The sequence below is a fragment of the Acipenser ruthenus genome, chromosome 21 (assembly GCF_902713425.1).
Source record: "Acipenser ruthenus chromosome 21, fAciRut3.2 maternal haplotype, whole genome shotgun sequence".
NCBI classification, from domain to species: domain Eukaryota; kingdom Metazoa; phylum Chordata; class Actinopteri; order Acipenseriformes; family Acipenseridae; genus Acipenser; species Acipenser ruthenus.
This window is the reverse complement of record NC_081209.1, coordinates 21685706-21712443: the sequence shown is the minus strand read 5'-3', so window position 1 is coordinate 21712443 and position 26738 is coordinate 21685706. Positions and strand designations below refer to the sequence as shown.

The 26738-nt window shown below is 38.1% G+C and overlaps 1 protein-coding gene across 5 annotated transcripts in view; it reads left to right on the top strand.

Annotated features, from left to right (window-relative positions):
* Positions 1 to 26738, top strand: part of LOC117964287 (OTU domain-containing protein 7A-like) — a 110182-nt gene that overhangs the window by 70057 nt on the left and 13387 nt on the right. For all 5 annotated transcript variants that reach the window (XM_058995041.1, XM_058995038.1, XM_058995039.1 and 2 more), the window contains 7 exons: positions 7973 to 8155; positions 9205 to 9423; positions 13006 to 13107; positions 15102 to 15229; positions 18002 to 18114; positions 24491 to 24618; positions 25421 to 25570. In XM_058995041.1, coding sequence (XP_058851024.1) covers positions 7973 to 8155; positions 9205 to 9423; positions 13006 to 13107; positions 15102 to 15229; positions 18002 to 18114; positions 24491 to 24618; positions 25421 to 25570 — 1023 coding nt within the window. The remainder of the gene's footprint in view (positions 1 to 7972; positions 8156 to 9204; positions 9424 to 13005; positions 13108 to 15101; positions 15230 to 18001; positions 18115 to 24490; positions 24619 to 25420; positions 25571 to 26738) is intronic.

Sequence of the window (26738 nt, the reverse complement as noted above, 5' to 3'; positions counted from 1 at the left end):
AGGCTAGTTTGCTAGTGAAAGGAACCAGATTGAGAGCACTGAAGAGTGAAGCCTTCTGATTATCACTGTAGCAAACACTGTAGCAAACACTAACCAGGATGGGAACCAGGATGGGTTCACTATCTGACAATAAGATACCCAATAGTGAAGACCCCCCAAACTCATTTACACAGATCCCAGGAGCTCACTGTAGCATGATGGGGAGAAATAGCCCCAACGGTTTTGTTTCCCCTCATATGCAGGAGCACCAGAGCCAATGCAATGCTCCCTGTGGAATCCCCAGTGAATACAGGTGAGCCACTCTGAGACCCTCAAGTGTTTCTCAATAACACATTCCATCCTCAGTTGAGGAATAGGCTGTCCTCAAAGTTTGGAATAATTTGGAATAGTAATATAAAGATTGTACTTAACATTGGGTTAAGCATTAAATCAGTTTAATGCCTTCTTGCTTGAGCATTCGAACAGTAATAAAGAAAAAGCTTCTAAATCGCAAAACACTAAGTACTGTTGTGATGAAATTGCAGGTCAGGTTTGGAATATTACAGAAACCAGCATGAAATCAGCCCACCCTAAGAACTGACTTGGCCTTCTTCCAAGGCAGTGGTCATTATTTATTTCTTGTTTCAAGAGGAGTAGTGCACTTGATACATTAACTACTTCTACAAAGCTCCTGCAGTGCAGGCAATAAAGAATGCTTGTCGTGTGCAGCAAAATGTTGCTTAGTCCAAACTCATAACTATAAACATTGATTTTTGTGTTGACCTTTGTCTGAACACACTAAGGAATAAGCATTAACCTAATTTCTGAAGCAATTCAATTCCAAATCAAAGTTTTCAGGCAGGGGCTTTTTTTTAAGCGACAGTAACAGTGTGCCCTTAGTTTAACCTTAAAATGTAACCTGCCTGTGACCTCATCACCTGTATCTTGGTATGAAATCCCTCTGCACACAAGAAGAAAAACAAAGACCAAAAAAACCCCCATCTATTTTAGGAGCTACAGTACTTTTCTCACAGAAATTCAATATATGAGGTAAAATGTTTACATGTGGTGGATGTGACTATTTGATGTTTTCATGACACTACAGTATCACAATACGACAGATACTAATACAGTAGCTCTCATTTTGTATTTGAACCCATGAAGACAGTCACTGCCATACATTTTTTAAAATTAATTATACCTTTGCGAATAGGGCCCTATTTGTAATAATAATAACAACAACATGCTGTACAGTGAAACCTCTCCCTATTAAGTGTTTACTGTAACAAATTAATACCACAGTTAGACAGTTTATTTAGCCATTTAACACTTTATTGAGCCATGTAATAATTCAGCATTTTTTTATTAGTTTTACTGTTACTACTACCAAACTAAAACGTCAATATTAGTAGATAAATAAAAAGAACACTTAAAATGTTGTATAAAATGCTGGTCTAAAAGTGAGTTTTTAAACTTGATTTAAAAATATTAAGTGACTCTTCATCTCTAATGTCAGATGGTAGTTTATTCCATAATCTGGGAGCATTTTAACTAAAAGATCTTACTCCTTTCCTTTTTGTCTTAATATCTTTGGGAGGGACAGAAGACCACAGTCTGCTCACCTTAAAGCACGTCTAGGTACACATAGGGACAAAAGCTCTTTTAGATAATCAGGTGCCAGGCCCTAGTGTTTTGTAAGTCAAAAGCAGGCTCTTATGTGGTAAGCCAGTGTAGAGAAGCAATCAAAAAGAGCAAATGATAACTGTGAAAAATAGGTGTTTTTTTTTACTGAGGTGCCCTTAAAGAGGGGTTTTGAACTGTAACTGTAAAACATAAAACTGAAAGATTAAAAAAAAAAAAAAAAAGATATAAGAAAGAAGCCCTTTTCTGTCGCCACTATTTCCTAGACATTTCATTTCACTCTGCTGATCTGTTTTTGTGAATAATATCTGGTCTTATTTGTTCAGTTGTCTCTCTCTCTCTCTCTCTCTCTCATGTGAAGTGTGCTTTCTTCTCTTATACTTGAACACAGGTGATAGGATTTGTTTCTCATTATTGCTCTTTCTATACTTGCTGTGGATCAGCAGATAGTTTATATAGGTTAAAACACACACACACACACACACACACAAAATGGCAACATCATCTATTGTCATTCCTTCCAACGGCATACATTTGAATTGTCAACTCTGGGCAAGTTTATTAGTTATAAGGCATGTTCTCCCTAGATTGCTTGTTTACTTTGAATGCTGTAGTTTATTTAAGCATTGTTGCGTCAATGCTTAAATAAGTCAAGTCCGCCCAACAATGCTGCACTTGTACCCTGATGGCGATGGCTACTTTCAAGATGGTTATGCCCCCATCCACTGTGCCAGAATTGTGCTTGAATGGTTTGATGAGTATAACAAAAACTTCAGGCAAAGTACTTTTCCACCACAATCCCTGGATCTCAATCTGATTTGAGCATCCAGTGGCCCAACCCGGTGTTAGATAAAGGTCCTAACAAAACGGTCAAGCAATGTAAATATGGATGAAAGTACATATGTCAAACTTACTATCAGCAGCATGGAAACTTGGTAAGGGCATTCTTTTGCACAAGTTTCAGAATCTGGGTATATACAGAGGCAGTTATGTGACTGTATAGTATGAATTTCGTTTGGCACATGCTTGAGGGTTTCAGAGTCTGTCATAGTCCACAGGTTGTGTGTGTGTACTGTACACCACTTGGTAATGTAGTTTTTCATGATACAGACATCTTTCTTTTGCATTTAAAGCAATGGTGGGTAATGTGTGCTATGTTTTTAACATAAAAGGCTGACTGCCTATTGCCCATTTGTGTATCCAATACAATTTCAAATTGCAATACAGTAAATTGCAGAGCTGTTTATTCAGAATTGTCTAGCAGAATAATCCTATCATGAGAACCGTTGCCTAGGGCTGCATGCTCCGAGATGCACGGTCTGATATGAATTCAAACTTTTAAAAGACAGCTGAGCTGGAAAATCATGACAACTCAATTGGGCAGAGGCCTTTTCTCCTTGAAAAATGAAGCGCAATCAATTCCAATTATAGCAGCTGAAGTTCTGTGATTGATATGCAGCTGAAGAGGGAGGTCTGGAACAGTTATCAATTCAGTGAGTCACCTGCACTCTATTTACATCAAGATCTACTCATACATAATAGATGCACAAAGTACATTTATAAACAAAAGATTTCAAGGGATCACATGGCTTGAAACTCATACTACACCTTCAATTACGTATAATTATTATTATTATTATTATTATTATTATTATTATTATTATTATTATTATTATTATTATTATTCATATGACTAAGAGCCAGGAGTTTAAATGTTAAATACATTGTTCCTCCCCTATAGCTTCATGAACAATTCCTATTAGTAACTCTACAGTCTTGGGTATGACCTATTCATGCTCTGTTAAGTGTAATCAGTTCACAGCAGATTTACCAGGTGTCCGGTCATTTTAATAATATACAGTACACCTCAGTAAGGGAGGTCCTGAAGCCCTGGGATCAGACTTTTAACTAATAAAGTTTTTGGATGTCTAAGAACATTTTTTAGATCATTTTACTGTGGCTGCTAATAATATATATATATATATATATAATTTTTTTTTTTTTTTTAAAGCAGACACTAAAGTATTGTATTGAATGAAACAGAGTTGGTGAGAAAACAAATCACGGTTTAATATTTATTTTCTAGATAACTTGTCTTTTTTTTTTTTTTTACAATTTTAAAAAATGAATTGCATACTTAATTAAATTATTTGAAATGTTGGGATTTACCAATGTTAGCTTGTAATGACTCCAGGTAAAATCAAAGACAATAATAGTAAACAGGACAGTTGTTTTGTGAGTGCATTTCATAAATGTCAGTTGGACACTGTGGAGAGCAGGCTATTATTCTTTGGGGTAGAAAAGGATGAGGTAGCCGATTACAGTAGTTCTTACATTAAAAGAAACGTGATACGAGTATGAACTATCTGCCCCTAGTGGATGTAAGAAATATTACATTTGTTTTATGCAGTATTTCTTATTGATGATATTAATGGTTTAATTCTGGTGTACCAGATCTACTCAGAAGTAGAGGAGGTTGTGTGGTCCAGTGGTTAAAGAAAAGGGCTTTAGTTGTCTTAAAGGATTTTTTTTTTTATACCAGTTTGCTCTAAATCTGTCAAATTGAGGGCCTTTATTCAACCCCTTTGTGAACGTCGCTTTTGGTTTATTCCAGCACTGTAACTTGTATTTTCCTGTGACTCATTATAATTGGGCTGTCTCTTGCCACCATGTTGAGTAGCTCTAAGCTCTGAATCTGAAGTGAAACACATTGAGATGGTGCCAAGTGCCGTGTCTACTGTATTTTCACTGACTTTAATGTCTTGGGTTCCTTGGAGGGATTTCTGTCTAAAATTGCAATTTCAGTTAAAAGGAGCCAGTATGGTACTGGTTACAATAAAAAAAAACACTTATCTGTAAAGGGGCTGAGGCCAACTGGTTCAGATGAGTTTATTCTACATATTTTTGAAGCTAAACAAGTGTTGTTACCACAGTAAAGAAGGCTTTTTGAAAATGATTTTATGTTGCCTATTTACACACTGTGATTTGCCCGTAAATTGACAATGTGTAGAGTAATGTTTTGGGTTTGTGACAGGGTCACTGGCAAGGCTGTTGTTCACCAGAAAGTGAGACTCGGACACAGAAGCAGAACGTTTAAGTGCTAATGCGCACTTTACTAAACAACAAATAAACAAAACACTAAACAAACAAAACACATTAACAAAATAACAGATACAAGGGCCAAAACAAAAGGTCTAACAAAAACTCACGAACATAAACACACAGGACACGGACACAACAACATGAAACATCTTCACCGACATTAACTTCAACACTAAATATATCTAACACCCGTGATCACCCTGTTTATACACCTGTGACTGGAGCTTTAATTAATCATTTACTCACTTATTCAGTTCCTGGCTCCAGCCACATTACAACGTGTTTTTGCTGGGAGGATTTTAACTCCCTCCCTGCCACTCAATATTCCTCCCCTACACACACACACACCCGTGCCTCGCCCTTCTACAGGGTTCCATATCATTACTTTACTTGGATGATGCTACTGGGTAAAACCAACCAAAACATCTCAAATACTAACAGGATGTCTCTGTGATGCACCAGAACTACCCTTTTATTATCTGACTGAGCGTGATCTCTATTATAACCAGTATTATTTTTAATGGAAGAATGTGTTGAGACACTAATAAAGTACTGCACTGTTTAAATTTTAAATGGGCTTAAGACACGAGTGTATCTTGTAGCATTATAGCTTCCTCATATATATATATATATATATATATATATATATATATATATATATATATATATATATACAGTACTGTGCAAAAGTTTTAGGCAAGTGTGATGCTGTAAAGTAAGAATGCTTTCAAAAATAGACATGTTAATAGTTTATATTTATCAATTAACAAAATGCAAAGTGAGTGAACAGAAGAAAAATCTACATCAAATCAATATTTGGTGTGACCATCCTTTGCCTTCAAAACAGCATCAATTCTTCTAGGTACACTTGCACACAGTTTTTGAAGGAACTCGGCAGGTAGGTTGGCCCAAACATCTTGGAGAACTAACCACAGTTCTTCTGTGGATTTAGGCAGCTTCAGTTGCTTCTCTCTCTTCATGTAATCCCAGACAGACTCGATGATGTTGAGATCAGGGCTCTGTGGGGGCCATACCATCACTTCCAGGACTCCTTGTTCTTCTTTACGCTGAAGATAGTTCTTAATGACTTTCGCTGTATGTTTGGGGTCGTTGTCATGCTGCAGAATAAATTTGGGGCCAATCAGATGCCTCCCTGATGGTATTGCATGATGGATAAGTATCTGCCTGTACTTCTCAGCATTGAGGAGACCATTAATTCTGACCAAATCCCCAACTCCATTTGCAGAAATACATGCTTCACTGTTGCCTGCAGACACTCATTTGTGTACCGCTCTCCAGCCCTTCGGCAAACAAACTGCCTTCTGCTACAGCCAAATATTTCAAATTTTGACTCATCAGTCCAGAGCACCTGCTGCCATTTTTCTGCACCCCAGTTCCTGTGTTTTCGTGCATAGTTGAGTCGCTTGGCCTTGTTTCCACGTCGGAGGTATGGCTTTTTGGCCGCAAGTCTTCCATGAAGGCCACTTCTGACCAGACTTCTCCGGACAGTAGATGGGTGTACCAGGGTCCCACTGTTTTCTGCCAATTCTGAGCTGATGGCACTGCTGGACATCTTCCGATTGCGAAGGGAACTAAGCATGATGTGTCTCATCTGCTGCAGTAAGTTTCCTTGGCTGACCACTGCGTCTACGGTCCTCAACGTTGCCCGTTTCTTTGTGCTTCTTCAAAAGAGCTTGGACAGCACATCTGGAAACCCCTGTCTGCCTTGAAATTTCTGCCTGGGAGAGACCTTGCTGATGCAGTATAACTACCTTGTGTCTTGTTGCTGTGCTCAGTCTTGCCATGGTGTATGACTTTTGACAGTAAACTGTCTTCAGCAACCTCACCTTGTTAGCTGAGTTTGGCTGTTCATCACCCAGTTTTATTCCTCCTACACAGCTGTTTCTGTTTCAGTTAATGATTGTGTTTCAACCTACATATTGAATTGATGATCATTAGCACCTGTTTGGTATAATTGTTTAATCATACACCTGACTATATGCCTACAAAATCCCTGACTTTGTGCAAGTGTACCAAGAAGAATTGATGCTGTTTTGAAGGCAAAGGGTGGTCACACCAAATATGGATTGGATTTGATTTAGATTTTTCTTCTGTTCACTCACTTTGCATTTAGTGCATTTTAATTGATAAATATAATCTATTAACATGTCTATTTTTGAAAGCATTCTTACTTTTACAGCATTTTTTCACACCTGCCTAAAACTTTTTGCACAGTACTGTATATATATATATATATATATATATATATATATATATATATATATATATATATATATATACAGTACTGTGCAAAAGTTTTAGGCAAGTGTGATGCTGTAAAGTAAGATGCTGATTTTAGCTCAAAGAGCCAGCTATATATATATATATATATATATATATATATATATATATATATATATATATAATATAAAATAAACATTTTGTCTAGGAAAGCATCCCACATTTTAGTCAGTTAACTGTGGGGTTTGCTTTTGTGATCTACAACACCATTGATTTTAATAGCATTTGTTTTTTTAATGATGGCTTGTAAAACCACTTGCCTAGAAAATATCTCCACACAAATGAAATCCCTGATCCTTTTAAAATCACAGCTGGGACAAGTACCAGTAATGCAGCTGGTGTTTTTTTTTTTGTTTTTTTTTTAAACACAATTTACATAGAAATAAAGTTGTTATAATTCAGATAAAATCAGCACAGGTCAATCCCTCTGGTGCATTTAGTTTTTCTTACCAAATAATCCTTATTTTGTGTGTGTGTGTGTGTGTGTGTGTGTGTGTGTGTGTGTGTGTGTGTGTATATATATTTTTATTTAAGACCTTTATTTTGTACCTTTTACTAGCACTGGCATTAATAAAATCAAAGATATTCAACACAAAAATATCCTTTGCTGTTCTCTTCTGATCTGTGATGTTTCACTGTATAGCCTAAAAAAAAATACAAAATGGTTTCATAACAAAGAAGAAGGACTAGCAGGTTGTGCTCTCTAACATGAAGTAAGTAAATTGGATTAAAAGCCAATGCAGTGTTATACATTAGCAGGATTTCCTAAGAAATGAAGTAAGATTCTCCGATTGATATCCACTGTGCTCTGTTTTTAAGCGAGTCCTCATTACTGACAAAGATTCTTCAGTCATGGTGACGTTCACACATACATTTATAGCACTTGCTAATTGAATACATGTGGCTGATTTCATTTACTGCTAACTGAGTGTGTTGGTTCTTTCTGCAGGTAAAAACTGGGACTTGAGTGCTGCCTTGAATGACTATGAGCAGCTGCGACAGGTCCACACTGCCAATCTCCCCCAGGTCTTCAACGAGGGACGGTACTACAAACAGCAGCAGCGGGATCAACCCCAGCCACTGAACAAGATCGAGCAGACTGGTGTTCAGAGACAGGATGACATTGCTCAAGGTAATTATTATAGCTCATTATACCACCGTCAGGCAGCACTCTTCCAATTGGACTGATACTCACTGCATGCGACAGGAGAAATGCCATCACAGCTGCACCAGAGCTACTCAATCGATTGTTTGCTGACGGGACGTCTGACTGTTCATTCCACTTGATACCGTTAAAATGCTTAGCGCAAATGCTGTAACTCTTACGGTGGTAAAGGATTAAAAATGATTCATATTTCAAGATGCTGAACCTAGATGTCAGGCTTGTATCTTAAAGAAGTTCTAACCATGGGTTAAAAATCTATTTTCTTCTACCAGTATTATTATTATTGATGACCATTTTCTTCTGTTAGAAGATCTTTTTCTAATGCTAAAAAGGGGTGCAAAATGGATTGCAAAGCCTTGGTTATCATCCCTTTTTAAAGGGTATTTTCTTCATGTTACTGTAGTAATTTTTCATTTGAAATTTCGAAATTTTAAAACACTAGACACTCTTTAAAACACCCTCTTCCATGATGCATGATGGTCTGACCTTTAAAGTTCCCCAACTTTTCTTTTTTTTTAATGCGAAGATCAATTTTCTGATCACCACGTCGCAGAGCTTTATGGATTATTTAGCTGTTGCAACAAAGCAGACAGTTCGAACTGCAGACTGCTTTATTAGTAGTGAAGATAACTTTTTTTTTAGTATAAGACTACCAGTTGATTTCATAGACCTTGATTAAAAACTTGGACTACCTTACCTAAGGTAACACAAGGTTGTCCATGATTAGTGCTAGTTAGGTTCTGTGAAACCAGAAACTAAAGCTTTGTTAAATCTTTGGGAATATTGCCCATTATTTTTGGTTTAGCTTCCGATTTAAAGTAAGCTCTGTATAATGTATCAACGCATGTGAAAGAAAAGCAGCAAATTCCTGGAGGGACAACCCATATTATGAAATGCAGTACCATTGTTCCTGATTTTTCAGTAACACCTTGAATGAACATTAGGGATAAAAATGAGAGTTGTGAGTTGGCAACAGTGTGCTGCGATCCTAATGATGCTGTCTATTCTCATCCCAGAAAAGCGTCTCTCCCGGGGAATCTCTCACGCAAGCTCAGCCATAGTCTCCCTGGCTCGCTCCCACGTTGTGAGCGAGTGCAGCAGCGAGCTGTTCCCTCTGGAGATGCCTATTTACACATTCCAGCTACCCGACCTCAGCGTGTATAGTGAAGACTTCCGGAGCTTTATTGAGCGGGACTTGATAGAACAGTCAACCATGGTGGCGTTAGAACAAGCAGGTGAGTCAAGGTCTCACAAGACTGAAAGGCAAATTCAACAACCAGTGTTTGTAGTTAACAAAATAAACCCTATATATATATATACATAGTATATCTGATATTACACTAGATTAAAGAAATGTATCTGTTTGCTTACCTTAATTTGAGGGACACTGTTACTGTATCAGATCCCAGGTCATTTCACCTCAGCAGCTTTGGGGTTAAAGCAGGTTACTGGCTACAAAAATAGTCAGTCATTACAGTCAAGCAGCGGGTTGGTAAATGACAGGAAATGAAGGCATTGAAGAGGTGGAGACAGCTTCACTACCCAGGTAAAATGAGTAAGGAAGACAAACTTAAAGCAAGACTTCTGAAAAGATATTTCATGAACTTCGTATTGGTACAATATATCAGGTTTTAAAATGAAACCACATGTTTGTATTTCAAACTGCACATTTGAAACCTATATAATAAATGGAAGTCCACAAATTCTTTTGTTTTCTAAAACACTTTGAACACTCAATCATAGGGTGATCAGAAGTACTCAAATATTCCATCAAGACATTTGTGATTAAAGAAATGTAATGGGGGCAGCACTGTAAATATCAGTCAATATGTGGTACTGTATGTACATACAAGCCATGTACAGTATAAGACAGATCTCTTTTGATTGTGTCCATACCGGCTATTGAAAACTAAGCGCAAGATTATGGTGTTAGCAAAAAAATACAAGATACAACATGTTGTAATACTATTGGAAGCAGACAGTTTATCTTTTCATTTTTTTTCTTATTATGCAGCTTAAACGCATCAGCACATTCATTATTTTCATTTGCAAGCAATTGGAAGCACACTGTGCCTTTCCTGTGCAGTTTTAATGGCTCTCGTTATTAACGTTTTCTGTAAACGTCTCTCTTTGTGTTATTAATGTTCTCCTTTTGTCCAATTCAGTATTCTATTAGTTCAGCAAAATCTGCAGCTAATGTCATCTAGCTTGCACGGAACTAGACTGCAATGAATCTTTAATTTGCTTAAATGAGTATCAGCCAAGCATCTTACTGTCATGCTGTGTGTTGTCCTTGATACATTTATTAAAAATACATCAAGTTTAAACTTTATGTGGTTAAAAATACTTTATGGAGAAAAAGATACTAGGAATAGTCACAGAGCACTGAAAGGACAACGGTCTATAAAATGGGAGTTTTGCCTACAAGTCACAGCCAAAAACAAAATATTTTGTTATTCGCTTGAGCTACAGTTTTAGTAAGCAAGACGACAAAGCAATGCATGTATTAGGACTGGGACAACTCGGTGGAGTGGACTGTTTTATTGTATTGTACCATCAGAGACTTTTTTAATTTAATAAACTACATCTTTAAGAATACTACAACTCAACATAAAATAGTAAAGAGAGAAGCAAGTCAGGTAAATTGGGACAAGCCCAGTCACAGGATGGCACTCAACTGGGTCATCATTACGTCATCTTAGCCGAGTCACAGTTCTGTCAGAGGCAGGGCAGTCTGTGCCAAAGACAAGTGCCAATTATACAGCACAGAATGAATGTCTGGCTAATAGAACCACAACAACAACAACAATGACATGGACTGAAACCTGCACAGCAGTCTCCATTACCAAGGTTCATTGATGGGTTGCTTGGTAGCTGCATTTGAGAAACACTGCCGTAAGTTATTGCATTGTAATAGATTATTGGCATTTAAATTCTGTTTTAGAAGACATTTCTTGGGTTCAGATTTATGATGCCCAGTTGTCCTTCATTTACCTACGGCATGATGGGTTTTGATAGATGAAGGCCTGTACGTTGTTGTGTCTACATTTCCTCCACACCCGTATCCCACTGTGTCGTTGCTGTAATGTGTGTCAGCAAGCGCAAGTTCTCAGAGCAAGATACAGCACCTGTGACGTTCAGCATGTTGTCAGTGAGCCCAAATATGAACAGCTTCACAAAGCCAGGCTATTTGACCTAATTCTGTTCACAGACCTGACAGTCATTGACATCCTTACTACTGCAGTCTCTTGCGGAGGACGCACTTATTATGCACTCCACTATAATAGGCTCTGGATGTACTGCTTTGCTTTAGATGCTCTGTCATCCATGGCCCTACACCAAGGGCAATATTACATGATGAATAGCCTCCCAGGCACCATTGGGAGGTAGCTCCCATATCCGCCTTAATAAAGCATAGTGCTTTTTTCTCTTTATTTTGTTCTTTCACTGAAGGACGTACAATTACTGCTGTTAGACGGAGGTAGTCATTTTCTCCATACAATAAATAATATATTTTTGATCGTGTTAACAATGTTAAGAATGAAAACTAAAATCCTGCTTAAATGCCACAGCCATGAAGGGAAATAGAAAGGCAACAATCAGCGCACAAAGACTGCATAAAGAATGTATTAACTCATTGTATGTGGGTAAATAAATGGATACGACCTGAATCACAAATTGTCCAGCCTTGCACATTAAAATCTAGAAAATGTTTTATACCTTTAACTGTGCTACGGTTAAGATACCTTACCTCTCTTTCCCCTGTTCCCGATAAGTGGGAATATAAGGCACCCATAGGATCCAATGCAAAGGCAGATTTGACAGCTCTGAGTGGTTGTTTGAAATAGGTTTGCAATACCTTGTGACTCCTGGCAGCTGCTGGAAGGAGTAAATCATACCAAGCTTCACTCTGAACATATAAGTTGTACTTCATTGTATGTTGCTGCTGTATTTCGTTGAATCTGTGTTTATTATTCCTGGCGATCGGTATATAACGGAAGTGGACCTGTATTTGCATTTATAACATCATGTCCAATAATGATTAAACTTATTTGGTAATTGTTTGGCACGTTACTGAGTGCATCAGAATCTGGGAGTATATGGAGTCTGTCTGTGCCTCTTGTCACCTGTCTGTATGTCAAGCTTACATTTTTACAGATATCTAGAGACCACTTGTCCAATTGTGATGCTAGTATACCTGTATGTCAAACCTATACAATATTTCACTGCTTTGTTAACAACAACACAAAATGCTGCATATGATCAGATACACAGGGTGAATCAATAGTCATTGGACAAGTTTGAACAGTAACTTCTGTGTTTATTCATTAAAAACCCTAGATGTGATTCAAAAGTCAATATACATTTATTTGAGAAAACACAGAAATTACAGATACTGTTCAATCGTGTCTGCTTATCAGCCAATTTAGAATCACCCTGTATAATACAGTATATTAAAAGAGACACCAAGGTTTGTCTTCCGAACTAAGCAGTTTCTTTACTTTTTACATACCCCTTTCAGTCCTGGCAGGACCTCAAGGTCCCACCTTATCTTAGCACCTTTTAGGGTTCTTAAATTGGTAAAGTCCCATTTACCAATGTATATGTATGTCACCGTCCTCATGTATACTCAATGTAGGAGTTCCTTTTTGAATTAAATAACTGAATTTCATATTCTTCAGCTCGACAAAAATATCAGTACTAATAGGGTTAAATAAACAAACAAAGTCTAAACAATGAGATATTCCCATGCAATGCACGGTTCAGGCTCCATACAGCATTGCACTGTTAACTCATGAAGCTGTTTGTGTCTTCAGGTCGTCTAAACTGGTGGGCCACCATGTGCACCAGCTGCAAGCGTCTTCTTCCGTTGGCCACGACCGGGGATGGAAACTGTCTCTTACACGCAGCCTCTTTAGGTAAGAGCAAAATACATGCGAAGCTCTGGACATTTCAACTGTCGGCTCCACTTGCTTATATGCCAGGTCTGGGAAACTGGGCCTGGGGGGCCATTCTATTCCAGGTTCAGGAAGTATAATGAAACTGGTTTAGACATGGACAGATGTTTTAATTTAATTCAATCAAACAATTAAAAACATTGGAACAAAGACTTGCACTGGAAGAGCCAGAGTTGCCCACCCGTGTGCTATAAAGTGCTCTTTTTAACACAGTAGTCAAGATCCACAGTTGAGAGACTGTGTGCTACTTGGGTTCTGTCTTATAACATGTATACAAATGCAATTAGGGGAATCATGACTGTAGCATTTTACAACCGGTGTATAAAGAGCCACTATAATGAGGGAGTGCTTTATTTCTTTGAGAAAAGGTTACGAGCATATTTTTTAGAGGCACGGTATGTTGTTACAAATATGCAAATAAGAGGCTGCTCCACTGGAAACCATCTTTATGGTGATAGAAGGTTGGATTATCAAAGGTTTTCCAAACTAAGGTTCACTAGTTGGAATTCTAACAGTTCTTTTAGAAACAAAAACTAAATTAACATGTACATTGGAAATATTACTGTCAGTCACATTTTACACATTTGGGTGCCAGTACTTGGAAAATGTTTTGTGCTAACCTGTTTTTAAGAATTCCTGGTAATAATAGTAGTCATCAAAACAGGAGTTACAGTAGGTACTGCATGCTTACTATCAGATGCATGGCCACTGGGGCTCAAACCAACTACCTTCAGCCATGCAGCTCAGTGCGCTAATCAATTCTTGTGTCAAAAAAGATCAGACATTCTAAGATAAAAGAGGAAGGAGACATAGAGCCAGGCAAACTTGCAGATGTAAAGCATGTCTGACAAGACATGTCTGAAATGGCTATGGATAGTCGAATGGACACACTTTTCTGTTTGGGGGCAAGTGTAATATTTCCTGGGGGTTGTACACTGGGATTTACACTCAAAGACAGACACGCATGGCAGTCGTGCTGCCTTAAGGAAGAAAAACAGTGGGGCAATACATCGTGCTAAAGGTCTGAGGAGAAGCCTTGGTTTTAGACACTCTTCAGCACTGACTCTGCCATGCGGTGTTGCACAGTTGTCCCATAAACCCCCACTGGTTACTTCAAATTAACTCAAATTGGGCTTCTCTTGGTATTAGCTAGACATGTCCTTTTACTGACCCAAGATCCCCATGACTTACTATGGATAATATATACTTAGTGTGCCAGGGTATGTAGTCAATACGAACATAAGGAGTATAGTGTATTCCTAGAAGTATCCTGGAATTGATAGGATAGGGACTTTCTGAATAAAAGCCCAATTAAAGTGTACTCTTCCTTATTTCTAAGTACAGTGCTCCCTCGATATTTCACAATTTGATTACTCAATAATTTGGGTAATTCATACTTAGGCCATGTTGATAGTAAATTGTTCTATATTTTACTCTGAGGACCCTTTACTAATTCACTATTTTTATATGTAGCATTGTTAGGTGTGTAAGTAAGATAGTAAAATAAATATATCTGTGTCGTACACGCTTCAGTGCACAGAGAAAAGCGAATATGCTTTTCCACATCGCTTCCCCCCAGTTAGCCTAGTCTTTTTTAAGCTTAGCAAATAATGATCTAAGAAACAATAGGGAATCAGATCAGACATTATAGGATATTAAACAGATAAGAAACTAAACATTAGGAAAATGTAGATTTTATAAAAGTGTCCCATTGAACTTTCAGGGCTCAATATTTCTATTTGTTATTCTCCCATGATCCAGTATTATCTGTTTATTGTTAAGAATTCCCTGTAATTATAAAATTTGACTTTCATAACCAACAATTTAAGACCCGCATAACAAATATTCCAAGGTAAACTAAAATAATATATTACATTTTAGCCCATTAAGACCGACCAGTTCCTCTCCGAGCTAATAAATAATTCAGTCCTTAAAAAATGCTTTGTGCTTTGCAGGAATGTGGGGTTTCCATGACAGGGACTTGGTGTTGAGGAAATCCCTCTATGCTATGATGAAGAGTGGTGCTGAGCGTGATGCCTTGAAGAGACGGTGGAGATGGCAACAAACGCAGCAAAACAAGGAGGTCCGTTTGTAAATAATGTGGTATTAAAGCAGCAACTATCTTGGGTATTTTAATAACTAGGATTTCTACTTTAGTACAGTGAACCGTAAAAGCTCTGACACCCTGGACAAGACAGCAATGAGAAATGCAGTACTACTGTGTCAGGTTTTGACACTAACAGGAACACAGATGCGGGAACCTCTCTAGATTATACAAAACCCTGGGTGGTGATTTGACTTCTTTTCTAAAGGTCTTTTTTTGTTTGTTTTTTAGTGTAACGTTTCCAAATGTTTGTTTAACCAAAAGTTTGACAGGATATGTGCTCAAGCAAGCAAGTTTGAAAGCAAACAGTAAATCAATACTACAGTAGATCTACACACCCCAGTTCTTAATTTCCCTGGTCAGCCATTGCCTGTCTTGTTTTAGGAGACTCAAATTCTTGATATAAAGTGCTGCTTTGTTCAAAATGCCATGACTACCTGCAGTCACACTGTTTGCTTTTTAAAGAGGATAGGCTAATAAAGAGGAGAACTCAGGAATGTGAAGGTATATAACCAGATTAACAGATTGTAAATGTTTTAAAATTATTTTTAGTTGGTTTTGCAGTTGAAGTGATATATTTATCAAGAGAACACTTCCACGTTTATCAGTTCGTTGAAGAACTCAGATTGACTTCTTTTGCTTTCTAATTTGTTAAAAATGCACATTATTGGTACCTGTTGAGACATGTTTTCTCTACTGATATACAAGAAACTTGATGGACAGGATACAAAAAATAAAATGCATGATAGTGTCCAGCTTTACAAAGGGATTTGCAAGATGTACAGGCTGATGTCCGGTGGATAGAATTGGACGTTTCAGATGCATCAAACGGACATGACTGCCTGCCAGGTGGCCACATGGTTTAATGACACAGGCATAGGTCACAGGTGCTCCAGGGTTGAAGACCTCAGGCTGGGCCAGTACATCACTCACTTATGGATCACGTCTTCATAGACACTGTCTGCCGCCATCTGCGTGATGCATTACTAGTTACTCACGTGTTGAGCCAATACTCCACTACTAGAGACACAAACACACAGAACCATCAGCTGTGGCAATATTAGGCATTTTCTGACAATGTACCACCTGATCCATGCAGACAACGGATATCATCTTTGGCACCATATTTTTCCCAGATCCAGCTTTCATCCTAACTGCCCACAGGCCACAGGCCACAGGCTGTCTCAAAAGAAAAACAGTACACTTGACGTTGGAAGGAGGATTTAGCAAATTTTATAAATGGAAGTGTGATAACCTGTATTAATGTATAGGTTTGGGGAATAAAATGCATTGTATTATTACCCTGTGCCCCCCAATGCCCACCTAGTTACTCCTCTAACATGGCCTTCCACTGGCCTATTCTAAATTAGTGTTATGTGACATCCCAAAAAGATAATGCCCATCCACTCCTATCCCAGCTTGCCATGCAGATTTGCTGACCCTTCCATGACCATCACTGTCAGACTCAATCTGATCAAGCCCCTGTGGGATCAGCTGGAATGGCATGTCAGGACAAGGTGCCAGTCAGCCGATTTAGAGGTAACTGTGAACCCAGAGCTTCTGTGAATCGCTCCAATCAACAGGGCATTCATAGTCAGGATACTATTCAGGGACTTCAGTGTTTTGTGAAATCTTAGCAAGTATGTATTTGCAATGTTCTAGATTTCAAACTTGAATGATACTCTTTTAAAGAAACGTGTATAGCAATGGTCAGATTATAACGTTCATCCCATGTGTGATGTTGCGATCATCCCTTAACTATAACCAGTGCACCTTGCATGTAGCACACAGCCAAATAACAACTTAATTTGAAAAAAAGGTGCCTGTTATACTCTAACATGACAGTTAATTAAAACGTTCTTGTACAACACTGATAATAGTCAAGTTTTCTGATGTTATTATTTGCTGTATGCAGTTCTCTAAATTACAAAGAGGGAGAGGAAATTAAAGGTTTATCATTCTGCTATAGCCAACTAATTAACAAAATATGTATTCCCTGGGTTTTAAAATAGGCTGAAAGAGAATTTTAACGAGTGCTTTAAATAATCTCTCTATTCTGTATGCGTTCAAATGCCTGAGTTTGAACAATTAGGATCATTTAAAGAGTAGCTGGGACGCTGAATGTAATGCCCTTTGTTTCTCTTTCAGCCGGTAAACAGGCAATGTATTCAGAATGGCCAAGGCCCCTGTAGGCTTTTAGATGTCATGTAGGACCAAATATAACCGAAAGGCACTTACTGAAAAAGTTTCGGGCTGGTATTTTATTGGCACGAACACAAACTGGTGCTTTTCTAACTATCCAAATACTATAAAAATGAACACTATTTTTAAACACAATGTAGTCTACTTTGGTTGCTCTATTGCAGTAATTAGGGATTTAATGGATTTGTTTCTGTCTTTATGAATACAGTATATATTTAAAGGGTGTACAGCTAATTAAATAAATCTCATCTTTTGGCTGTTTGCTCTTTCTACTGAGGCAATTGAAAACAAAAAGTCTAAAGCTAACATATTTTCAATTTAAGTGATAGTCACTAAAGGTACTGCAGTCTGGTTGTGTACCTCTACAGGAGTGCATCCACTTAAACATGGATACACCCTTTCATTAGTAGAGTAGTCACCATTATATCTGCAGTGCGGCTGAGCAGGACTCCGCTCCAACACTACTGCTGCAGGGGTAACTGAAATGGGTAATAGTGACAGAAAATGCTAGGACTGTTGGTGTGAATCTTGCTCTGTTTTCTTCCCAAGTCTGGTTTAGTTTACACAGAAGACGAGTGGGAGAAGGAGTGGAGTGAGCTGCTCAAGCTGGCTTCCAGTGAACCGCGCACACACTTCAGCAAGAATGGAGGCAGCGGTGGAGCGTGAGTGAAACCTCTTGTCAAAGAGTTCATGACTGCACCATTTAAAAGGGGATGTCTCATTGGATTGAAGATGAATTATACATGTGCAACATATGACTTGGCAAATATCTCAAATGCGTGCTTGCCTTTGCTTGTTATAGCTATCCGCATGTTCTGTGCAGCATGTTGTGGCACTGAGCTCTCACATTGCACAGTGGTTTTTTCTGAGCCCTGTCAGTAAATGCAACAAAGTATTTTTGTAATTCTCAGTTGACAGTATATTAGTACTATTGCACTATGTACTGCTTGACAATCTGCTATTCCGCTCCAGTAGAGTGTAACTTGCTGACCTCTTATGCTTGAATGACATCGAGGTGCCTCAAGGTCATACATTTACTCATTCTGCTTCAAAATCTTTGTGTGATTTCATGGAGTAAGATTTATTTGAATAAACCGTTGAATGTGCCACCACCCATCTAGTAGGCAGCTGCAGTAATACATGTCATTAGTAGAATGGTACCCCAGCAGACATTCTTGCTTGTCAGCACACAAAGTATCCAGTCTTTTAAGCCGTGTAGAAGCAAAAGTAGTAAGTGCACAAAGAGGTGCTGTAGATGTGCATTGACATAGTTGCTTGATGTTGCAGAGACAATTAGCCTTTTCAGTCCACACAGTTGATTCATGCGCTTTTTCAACAGACTGTCAAGGAAGGAGCAATGCCGGGATATAAAATGGCATGCTTACATCACAGATTTGGTAAATACAGCTTGATGTAGATGTATTACTACATTTATTAAAGGTCAGTGGAGATTAACAGTTTGGGTGTTTGACTGGAGGAACGCAATTAAGTCTCTCTGACCTTTTTTCCAGGCTTTTGAATTCATTACCAAAAGCCGTAGGGCCGGACCTCCTGTTAAACCGAACTGAGCTTTCCTCACGGAGGCGAGGAATTGGTTTGTCAAGTCTGTCAGGATTGTAAACCCTCTTTTCATTCTGAACATGTGACTTATTAGAAATATAAAACGATGTGTTTTCCTTCTGAGGCACCGTTTGTATGATTTAAAAACGTACAGTACTGTCAACACATGTATAATTTGATGTCACAAGAAAACTACTTTTGATATATTCTGGTTATTTATGTTGTTTCCTAATATAGGGCAAAAGGCAGTTGTATTTTCTGTGAAGTAGCATATATTTGTGTATTGGTTCTGAATATCTGTATGTAGGTTTGTATACAAGTTCAAGCAGCAAGAGTCATGGCATAGAATAGGGTTATAGGACAGAGAACGTCTGTGTGAGGGAATGTCAGCATGAGTAGAAGTAAACTGACCGCTGCTACGCTACAGTTCGTGTCACAAATGGGGTTTTGTTTGTTGTGTAGAACACACACAGCAAAACTGGCACTGTGATTGGCTGACAAATCTACAGCTGTCTACAAGAGGTTATAGATTACCAGTATATATCTGTATTTTTTTGCACGGGTTAGCCATTTGCTATACCGTGTAAACTGTTTACATGAGTTTAACATTGCTTTAGTGTGAGGTAGGCCCTGTTCCAATATATCTTACACCTGCGGTTGGGTTGGAGCCTTCCCTCCTGGCTCAAGTAACTTTCTATTTTTAGGTTTTTTTAAGGGGTTAAGAGAGAAGGTTTGTCCTTCACAGAATTGGGTAATGTGTGTAAAAAAGTATCCTGCAGACAAGCACCCCTTTGTAAATGAGACGACAGCAAGAGGAAGCAGCATGGCAGAGACAGGAAGTTGGAGTGCCGAGTGCTGTTGCCTTGTGGCGAGCCACGTCTGCTGCTCTAGCCCTGGAATGCAGGTCATGTAACAGCGTCTGACCTCATAGAAGAAAGAGCCAGTCTCACCCTTCACCCTGACATTCTTAAAGGGAACTGTCCAGATAGAAGTTTATACAAAGAAAAATACAACATAACCGTCAATATGTCTATTCAGTGGACTACAGTAGTAATTAAATAAACACAGTACTCCTTAATGGAATATTCGGTTTATAGAACATGGAAAACATGTGTTTAACCCTAAACTAAAAGTAATGCTTATTCTTCTTATTTTTTTTTTCTTTGACTCTTTGTTTATACATTATTTTAAAACAGTAAGGAATCTAGAAGTAATTCGTTTTAACAAATTAAACTTGTTCACCACCAGGGAATCAAGAAACAAAGTAATTCGTTCGACCTTCCAGAGTAATCAGGGGACCCAGGGTACACCAGGAGAACATGCCCCACACCAAAATTCCCATTAATGTATTCCATTTAAACCTTGTATGCAATTCTTTGAGATTGTTTCTGTTATACTTCAAGGCACTAATTAAAATGTCAAGAAGCTTATTAAACCTTTAAGATTGCAAGCATGAAATCAGGAGTTCCTGGAACCTGAACTCCTCTGCATGTTATTACAGTATATTAATAATTACAATAATGCACTGCCAGGGAGTTTGAGCAAATTGCATTCCCTAATTGACCTGAACAGTACGACATGTTAAAATCCACCTTCATTTACTATATTTTTTGTTTCTTCAACAACAACTTGGATGACTTAGATTTTTCAGTGTGCATACGGTGAATGCACTATACAGAAGGTAATGTTTCTGGCAGTTATAATTTTGTATCAGCAGTCGTGACATACTGTACTCGATTGGCTGGAGTCCCTACTGTGACTAGATATTAATCAAACTGTAGATCATATTCAACCTTGAACGATAGATAGGCATATTAGTATATCATTCTGAACGTTGGCGAAGCAGAACATCTTGAATACATTTATTTTTAAAGATATATTTCTTACCACATAAGTTTGGACCCAAACGTATTACGAACGGAGGACTCAAAGACATAAAACAAATGCATTATATTTATTACAGAGGGTCCTCAATCGTACCAGAAATGTAAAATGTATTTCTGTTAAATCAAAACTATGAAATTACATCGAAATGAAATCTGATAGTCTGTAGGAGGCTCGGAGTGTATGATAAAAGTTTGATGAAGATTATTATGCTCACCATGTAGAGTGTGAAAGACAAACAGTAGGACAATCTGTGCATAAGGGTCCCCATTTTAAAATCCCGCAAAGATGTTGTATTATTTTTGAAGAGGCTGTATTATATCATAGGGATAGTATGAGAGCTAAAACATGATCAATTGATGGGCTCCCGAGTGGCGAATCCAATAAGGGCACTCCCCCGGGGTGCAGGGTGCGCCCCATAGCTTGGAGATCACCGGTTCCAATCAATTGATGTAGGTAGATTAAAACTTTAACCCTGATTGTCACCTATTCTCAAAGCTGGAGGACAAATCTCCCATAAACGATAAAGAGCTGTAACTGTAGCAACAGAACCACGGTTACAGCTTTACCTCTAAATATATTGCGCAAAGCTGGTGCTGTAGCTGTTTCTGACTGCTTGTTTTAAAAGCACAACACAGAGTGGAAACATTATAAAACAACCGAGGCGTGTGCATGTAAAGATAACTGTTGCACCAATAGAAAGGAAAGACCCCACTACCCAGCACAGGCGAATGGTGGGTGTTGTGTGTTTATTTGCAGATACAGTACATCATAAATAATTTAGTGTTCTGGGACATCCAGTCATACTTCTTTTCTCTATCCTACAGTAATATCAAAATATATTATTTCTGCTTTTGTAACTTTCACTCCAGTTTATCCTAAAGTGCCAAAGCACTTGAAAGTATGATGCAGACATTTCAAGAGCATGTAAAGAAGCTCTTTTCTTTTTAAAACTGTCCTCTTAACTATTTGTTACAGTAATTCTGAGTGGTTCTTGTAATTGCTCATAAACTGTGTTAAAGGTGCTTTCAACCGACATGTAACTTTAGGCTAGATTAGCCAAAGTGTCTTTTTAGAAGAGCCAGCGCCATCTCGTGATCTGCCTCTTTGGATCAGGTTTTCTTTTGTTGTGCTGGCAACAGACAGCAGTGTTCTTGCAGATATAGCCTACATTATGTACTGTATGCCTGTGGGAGGCAACTAGAACAGAAGAGCAGCTCAAACAGCGGGATATTTAAGGATTTCAACTTGATTAGCAGCATGCAGTCTTCAAGGGAGGCATGTACTGCTCAGCAGACAGACTATTAATGCATTTTATAATCAGGGTCCCAAAAATGAGTCAAAATGTAGGCTGTGCTTGGCACTGCTGTGCACTAGATGATTCTTGCATGGCTGGCTGACTGACCTATACTTAATCTAAGATTGAACCAGTTTGGCCAATTTGTCAGATAAGAAAAAAGTGATAACATTGTGTTTTAACCCAAGTAGATGTCAATCTATCTACCTAATACTGCTAATGGAGTACTTAAACCAATCTGTTAGAGTGTGTTTAATTTTTCTTAGATAATCCAGTTGCAACCATGTGACTGTTCTACATACACAGAGCTATTCTCATATTCTTAACAATGCAAGCACAATTATAGCACGATTATTGAGCCTTCTATCCTGTTGGAAGGAGTGGTAAATCTTTCCGTAAGAAACTAAAAACTAAAAAGAAAGATTACCGATGTGAAATTTTGCTTCTGGCTAGCCATTTATCTGCAGCTACTGGCTGAATGCTTGTGGACACTACCTTATTGTACTTTAAAAGAGCAGCGCACAAGGATCATTGCTCTACGCTGCAGTCTGAAAGGTTTTATAAGTACCTATCTCAGCAGTAGCTCCAAAGGAGAAGTCATTCATTTTGCACGCAGCAGACTCTGGTGATTACTTTGCCTGTGAGTGGAGAGCAATGATTGCGTTAGCCACTAAAGACAGATGAGAGCAAAAAAAATAATAAAAGAGGTATGCAAGAGACAGAGGACTGGGTAGGAAGCTAGCCTGATGCATTGGCCTTTTGTAGCAGGTTTTAATTAACCCAGCTCAAACCAAGAGTATCTGAAAGTCATTGAAACTGGAGGTTAAAGTGGTTATAGCTAACTCAACAATTCCATAAATCTTAAGGGTCAGACACTTCAATTTCCTATATAGGTCTCAAATGTTTGTTTTTTTATAAATAAGCATGTGGTTTATTTATTTATTTATTTATTTTTTTACACTGTACAAGGTTAATAATCTCTGTATCCAAGATTTACTTTCAGGTAGTCTTGCACTTCCTTGGTCACCTGGAGTGAAATTGTCCCCAACCCCTTCAAGGTGGTTGACTGACATACTTTTCAGCCGGAAGAATTCTTTGACGCCAAAGACACTGCTGAGGCGAATTGACCTAGTTAATGAAAGCGTATGGGAGAAGGCAGGACTACAAGACTGACAGTGCAGACATCCGATTAATTTTCTATAGACAGTGTAGCTAATTTACAAGGCTGATAACTGTATGCACTGTGCAGAACTTGCCCTCTCATTATCAACATTTGCTCATATTGAGTATGATCTGCTATCAAGCTTGAATATGCAATACCATCAAATAGTGAGAATTTCCCATTTACATGTTTTCTGCCTAATTTGCATGTGATCAGATGTGGTCGACAGCAAACCGTTCAAAGACACCTTTGTAAATGAAATAAAATCCTGGTATAATCCTTTTAAACAAATAAGCAAATCAATTATAACAAAAGTATTAGGAATAATAGCAACACACCCATCCACATGTCTTAATCAGAATACTGGTTGTTATTCTGAATATGACTTCACTTATGCCAGATATAACTCGAAGGGTTTTGTCTGACAGCACAGGTCATGCCAGTGGAAGCACACAGATGCTTACGCACCTAGATCTAGCCATTGTTTTGCAGAAAGGCTTGTTATAATAAATTTGCAATTGCACTTATGAATGCTTATATGCATTTTCGTAGCAATTCAACAAGATTCACAAGTTATGAGAGTCACAGGCTTTCATAGAAACAAACATTTAAAAACAGTGTGTACTCAAGCTTGCACACATAAATATACAACTAATATATTGCCCTAAACTATAAAGAAGCTTTACCTCCCCCTTGTTTAAAATGCTATTTATAAGGACATTTTAAAGCAGCTTTCAAGTGCTGCAAACATGTGAAAATGTTTCCGTGTGGACCTTCATAGCACACATCTCTCCAAAGACTTTGGTGTGGACGTAGTGGCATCGTTCAAGGACAAAGCATTTTACTGGTTGTAAATCATGGCAGTCAATAGGGGAAGCCACTAATAAATTACAGGAAAGGCAGAGCTGAAAGGATGGGCACAATTTCATCACCCAAGTGAAAGGATCTAGGAAAACTTGCCATTAGAGATTTCTTTACCCTAGTATGGAACCAGATGATATTTTAAAATTTGAAATGCATGTTTGCCATACGTTTTCAAAATTGCACATTTGAAACCTACCTATATAGCAACGTGTACAGCAGGTAAGAATGGTTTTGCTCAACCCCCTTAGCCTGTGCTTTCTGTATTTCTCAGTGTTGACAATTTGGAGGACCCTGTGTATGAAAGTCTGGAAGAGTTCCATGTTTTTGTGTTGGCTCACGTGCTGCGACGGCCCATCGTGGTGGTGGCGGACACCATGCTCAGAGACTCTGGGGGAGAAGGCAAGTCCAGATCCCTTTCTAATGCTATTACAGTATACTGTAGCTGAAGTCATTAAGTATGCTGCAAGACACCCCCCCCCCACACCCCCTCACACTCCCTATAATAGATTTAGAAGGTGATTTAAATCAATAACTGGAGCGGGCCTAGGGGAAAAAGAGATGCTAAACATGCTGATTTAGAGTTACCATTTAAACATGTATATACCAGGGCCTGTAAATGACATATTCTTTTAAGTGATATTTAGTTTTAATGTACATTTATAATGGGTTTGATATTTACATAGCAAGACCAAATGTCAAAGGGAATTGAAAAGATTTGGAAAACGTGTAAGACAATAACAATAGCTGCAAAATACATTTCATTTTAGTTTGTTTTGGGGGGGAGTTGTAAAAGAATGAAAGAAAACAAAAAACAGAAAAGGACCTTTTAACTATTTTAACTGTTTATATATCATGAATATTCACTAATATTGAGGCTGTAGCATTTAAGGAAAATCATTTTAGTACATTTTAAGTAAATGTATTGCATTTTTGGGTTCAGTTGACAGTCTGCAATTAACTTGATGGTTTTCACTGTTTGCTCCACAAAAAGAGAACTGGGAAAAGTGTGTCAACTCACTTTATTAAAACATCGGTCTAGAGGACCGCTTATCTAAGACATTGGTGAGCATATTCTTTAGCACAAGCTATTGAGAGTTTCAAAACTTTGTACAGTAACTTTTTTCTGACTTTTTCTTGCCGACTTAATATTTATAGCATATTTACAATGGTCTACAAATGTACAATTTTTATAATGTTTCAGCATTTGCACCAATTCCATTTGGAGGCATCTATTTACCTCTGGAAGTCCCACCTAACCGCTGCCATTGCTCCCCGCTTGTCCTGGCCTATGACCAGGCCCACTTCTCTGCACTGGTATCCATGGAGCAGAAGGACCAGCAACGGGAACAAGGTATGAGGGAGGGGAAAATAATAAAAAAAAAACAAGCCAAACCCTTCAGTGCACTGGTAGGGTTAGACTGAAAGGATTTCTAAAGTTGAGTGGCATGGTCTGGTGCATTGGAGTTGTAGAGACTATTTTCTAAAATATATCCTTTCTACTAACAACAACATTACCTTTTAGCCACTTTTCTCATCAGCAAATATGCTGAGGAGATTTTTTTTTTAATTATACAGTGTTTGCATTTTTTTGTTTCTAAGTTTCCTTGTGTCAAGGCTGATTTGATAATTGTATAAAAAGAGTTGTTTGTGGTTTTCATTGTTTTACATATTTTAAAACTCTACTTAAACTCTGTATTAATCCCTAGAATTGATCCCCTTATAAAAACTGAAAGCAATATCATTTTAAAAAGAAAGGTCGACAGTAGAGGAGGTTTCAAGTTTTTGGGTGCTAGTATTTAGATCCACTATTGCATAGATTTAAAAAGTGTCTTTAGGGTGTTGGTCGAGTGAAAGGCAGCTAAGAAGGTTTTCACAGTGTCTATAGAGAAAAGCTTGTGAGCACGCAGCTCTCGTTTTGTTTAAGCCACACAGGAAACTACTTCCTTGTCAATTCTCGGTACAAGAACACCAGGATAACAGGATCAATAAGAATCCATTCAACACAGCACTAATGAGTTAAACAGCTAGAGTTCCTGCTTTGGTATTGACACATCGGATTGTGCTTATTTTTAATGTAGTGGTTTGCCTGTCAAATGCAGCACAGCAGTCTGTCAGAGAACCCAGGGTGTCAGCTGGGCTGGAGACGTGCTTGCCAAAAGTGTTGCTTAAAGTCGCGACACATTGCAGGGTACAAAATAACAAAGATACCTACAGTATACCTCTTCCAGCATGCCCTTCAGGTAATGGTCATACTATTACCACCTCCAAAAATCAATGGATTTCAACACTGCTGCTGTATATTGGTACACCAAGTACATACAACGTATAAAGTAGAAATACAAATGTGTTTTAAATGGGTAATTGTTGCCACAGTGAGTTAGTACTGTAGAGAGAGAGAGAGAGAGAGAGAGAGAGAGAGAGAGAGAGACAATACCTCAATAAAAACAATAAATAACAAGATAATAATAATTTAGCAATACAGTCTATATCCATGAAGAACATGCTGCAAAAATGTAATT